Here is a 4217-nt window from a genome sequence, read left to right on the forward strand (position 1 = left end):
GTGTCTGTGTGTGCATGTGTATGTATGCCTTCATGTATCTGTGTGTGTCTGTGTGTGCATGTGTTTGTGTGTATATGTCTGTATGTATGCCTCTATCTCTCTGTGTGTGTGTGTTTGTTGTATGCATGGATGTGCACATATGTGTGGGATGTACATCCATGAAGTGAGAAGACATTGATCTTTTTATCACCCTTTGCTTTATTCCTTTGACACTGGGATTCTCATCAAGCTGAGTGCTTATTAATTTGGCTAGACTGGCTTGCCAGAGCTGCTGGGATCCTCTTGTCTCTACCCCACAGCCTTTGATCACATGATTACTGTTGATGTCCTGCTGAACATGCACAGTTTGCCTGAGGTGTCACATATTAGAGATGAAACAGATAAACCATTCTGATTCAGAGATCATGACCTTCCCTCTGCCTTTCCTGCTGCTTATCCGTTGCTGTTGTTAGTGACCAGGGACAAGCACAGGGGTTAGTGCAGGTCTTGTGAGCGTACACCAGTAGACTAATAGACATGGGAACTGCAAAGTAGGAAAACAGTGGAGTGCCAGGTCCAAATAGAAGAGTGGATGCCCAGAAAGGGGTTTAATATGTTGGCTTGAGTGAAAAAAAAACTGAAATATTTGAATATGTAGATTTGACTACTTAAATGAACAGTTTATGTGAGAAGAGTGGTGTTTAATCTTCCAGACTTATCGTGACTCTGTTTCCCCTATGTCTTCAGGGATATTACATATGAGATATCAGTGGAGGCCGTCTCAGCAATGGTCGTCTTCCTTTCCTGCCAGCTCTTCCACAAGGAGGTTCTGCGGCAGAGCATCAGTCACAAGTACCTGATGCAAGGTCCATGGTACGTTACCTTCTCACCTTGTCCCTCCTAAGGAACAGCCACCGTGATACCTAATCTGCTATTTCTAGCATCATCTTCTCATGGATGTTGTCGTTTACCAACCTGACATCTCTTCCAGTTCTGTTGTTACTTCATACAAGATGAGGCTACGTACTTTCTGGTTCCTGTTCCTTCCATGCTCTGCCTCATCCCCTGTAATGGTTGCTTTGTGCAATAGGCTGTTGTCTTCTCTTCCTCCTTCCTCCTCCTCTGTCAAGTCCTCTGTGCGTATTCCAACTGCGGCAGAGTCTTCCTCTTTCACAAGCTCCTTGGAATCTAGTTGTCCCTTAGTATATGCAGGGAACTGGCTGGGACACCAAAACCCACAAGTCCCTAAAACATCCATCCTGTATGTAGCCCAGGCACATCCTCCTGTATGCTTTAAATCCTAGATGACATATAGTTCCTAACACAATGTGAATGCTTTGTAAATAACTGATATACTGAATTGTTTGGAAGATATTGAGAGAGTAAAATTCAGTATAGATAAGATACTTTTTTCCTGCTGGGCGTGGTGGCACATGCCTTTAATCCCAGCACTTGGGAGGCAGAGGCAGGCAGATTTCTGAGTTCGAGAGTTCAAGGCTAGCCTGGTCTACAGAGTGAGTTCCAGGACAGCCAGGCCCACACAGAGAAAGCCTGTCTCGAAAAACCAAAAAAAAAAAAAAAAAGATATTTTTTTCCTGAGTATTTTTAGTTTGTGATTGGTTGAAAAGTGTGTGCATAATCTAAGAATGTGGTCCTTGTGAATGTGAAGGGCTGACTGGTATGGGCTGATCTGTGTTGGGTCACCGTTTGTTGAGACTATGCCAGTGGCCCCTTCACTGTTCTAGTTTAATGAGCATCTACTTATTTACTGTATGCTAAACACATGTTGGGCTTCCTCTGTAGTGGACACTTATGGGAATGTGGATAAAAATACTTGCAGTAAACACAACACTCTACCTTCTGTTGACATAATTTTCAAAAAGATTTAAATCGAAGAAGTCTTTAGAATAAGTTAGTTTTTGTTAAAGTCATCTGTAAGTTCTGGGGACACGGCTGTGGGTACAGTACTTGTCGATTGTTATGAGTGAAGGGCATCTGTAGCACTGCCTCCGCTCTGCCTGCCTTGCTGCCATGGTTATACTACACCATGTTCACAGGCTCCTGGAGAGCCTTTGGGTAAGTCACACAGAAATGAGACCCCAGGGCCCAAGGTTGAGACTGCATCTGGTGACCTTCTTCTTACTGGAAGACTCCCAGGGTATCACTGGGCCTTCTGCAGCAAGAGGCAAGCCAGTCTGTGTGTCTTGCTTATTGAAAAGCTACTGGGATTGGTCATAGGAGCTCCAGACTTACCTTTTGACCTAACCTACAGGCTCCACTGCCAAATACCATAGTGAGTTTTAATTTCCACCGTCTTCCTGCCTCATGAGGATTGAACTCCCATGAGAATTGCAAAGGAGACAAACCATACTGGAACCTGTGCAGGTGACATCTGAAAGTCACTGACAAGAAGGGGAGGGCCCAGGCTTTGGAGACTCCGCTCTAAACCCTAGCAGCAGTGGAGTAACATGGCCTTCAGGTGACAGTTGGCGTGCTAGAGTTTTGACTAGAACTGTATTTCTTACAGTGCTAGAAATATAAAGGTTGTATTTTTCATAGATGGGGAGGACATTAGTAGTCTTACTTTGTTAGTCTTTGGTTTTTATAGTATCATTATAATGTCAAATACATAAGCAGAATATTCTTTCTCTTGTTCTTGTGGTTTATCAAAGAAGCCATGGTCATCAGTAATACATAAAAAAATCTACAAATGGACCAGAGAATATAGAAATTACCTTGTCACCAATAATTGAATAACTGGAGTTTTGTGCTTAAAACATGAGTCTTACTTATTGTTATTTCCTTTTCATGTTTCTCTGCTGATTTCTGTGTAACAACTTTCCTTCAATTGCTGGCTGTACTGCATTCTCCACTAAATTTATAATTGCTTGTAATTTTGTGTAAGTTACAAACAAGGTAACAGATGCTTACGTTTGAATGGTTTGATTTGTGCCTTCTGGTGTGGTAGGAGGCAGCGCCGGGGTCAGGGCTTGAGTTGGGTCATGAGATGCTGCCACTGTCCCTGAGATAGTACTAGCGACTGACATATTCTGTGATGTTATGCAGAATTAGTGACTCCATGAACAGGAGTTTGATTTTCCTTTTTTTTTTTTACTTTTTCTATGTAGTCTTCCCTACACCAGCAAACTTGTGAAAACCTTATTGTATAACTTTATCAGACAAGAAAAGCCACCTCCTCCCGGAACCCACGTCTTCCCTCAGCAGTCGGATGGGGGAGGCCTGCTGTATGGACTGGCGTCAGGAGTAGCAAGTAAGTCTTTCCAGACTTCACACCCTCTTTCTGTGGGGTCTCTCCTACTTACCGACAAACAGCTCTCTTCACTCTGCTGTTGCCATTAGCCATTCTAGGGGGGTATGCAGCTGGCTAAATGTAAATGTGCAAAGTAATTAAAATATGAATCCTTCCAGTCTCTGTGGTGATTCATAGTAAATGTATGCAAATAATGAGTAGATTATTTAGCTATAGAACATAATTTTTCAAGACGAATGTTTATATGTAAATACGGATATCATACAAGGTCTAGTTATGAGAGAAAGTAAAATCACGCCATTGGATGTTTTTCACGATGTGCGTTGTAAGGAACATCTTTCTGCGTAGAGGCTCCATTGTTTGGGGTTTCATTGCATCATCTCAGAGTTTTGTTCAATGACAACTTGGGAGATTTGGAAGAGTTTGTAACTAACTCTGTAGCAGCATGGGATGGAGTTGCTGAAGAAAAGCCCTTTCCTCCCTCATAGTAGGCATCCTGTCTGCTGCAGAGTTCAGAGCTGCAGGTGAGGGCAGCACATGGTGCCTTTGGGGGTCCCTTCTGAGAATGGGGCGGGCTCTGTGGGCTAACACAGCTGAGAATGTGGGCCTCATTCTAAAGGAGAAGTAGCCTGGCATCCAGGCAGTCTCCTGTCTGCATCCTAGCAAGTAATACCATGGATGGGAGTGGGCAGCATAGTGCAACAGTTTACTTTACCATGAGGCTTGGCAGCTTCTCACTAAAAAGTCTCAGGCTTGCTCTGTGATTTAAGTGACTGATCAGTAAGCAGCTGGACTTTGTAGACTGGCCTGCCTTTGCCCCCCACCCCCACCCCCCAGCACTGCTCAGGCGAGGCCTGAAGGCAGCATGGCAAGAAGACTCTCAGGAAGTCATAACTGGGCTGTTGGTGTTTCCTTCCCTCCCTTCCTTCCTTCCTTCCTTCCTTCCTTCCTTCCTTCCTTCCTTCCT

General features: G+C 43.9%; 1 protein-coding gene across 1 annotated transcript in view; it reads left to right on the plus strand.

The window, feature by feature from the left end:
• The window catches only part of Dym (dymeclin), a 269849-nt gene that overhangs the window by 70035 nt on the left and 195597 nt on the right, over nt 1-4217 (plus strand). The window contains exons 7-8 of the mRNA XM_028783225.1: nt 727-852; nt 3108-3250. Of these exons, the coding sequence (XP_028639058.1) occupies nt 727-852; nt 3108-3250 (269 nt within the window). The remainder of the gene's footprint in view (nt 1-726; nt 853-3107; nt 3251-4217) is intronic.

The sequence above is a fragment of the Grammomys surdaster genome, unplaced genomic scaffold (assembly GCF_004785775.1).
Source record: "Grammomys surdaster isolate TR1022 unplaced genomic scaffold, NIH_TR_1.0 1036, whole genome shotgun sequence".
Lineage (NCBI taxonomy): Eukaryota > Metazoa > Chordata > Mammalia > Rodentia > Muridae > Grammomys > Grammomys surdaster.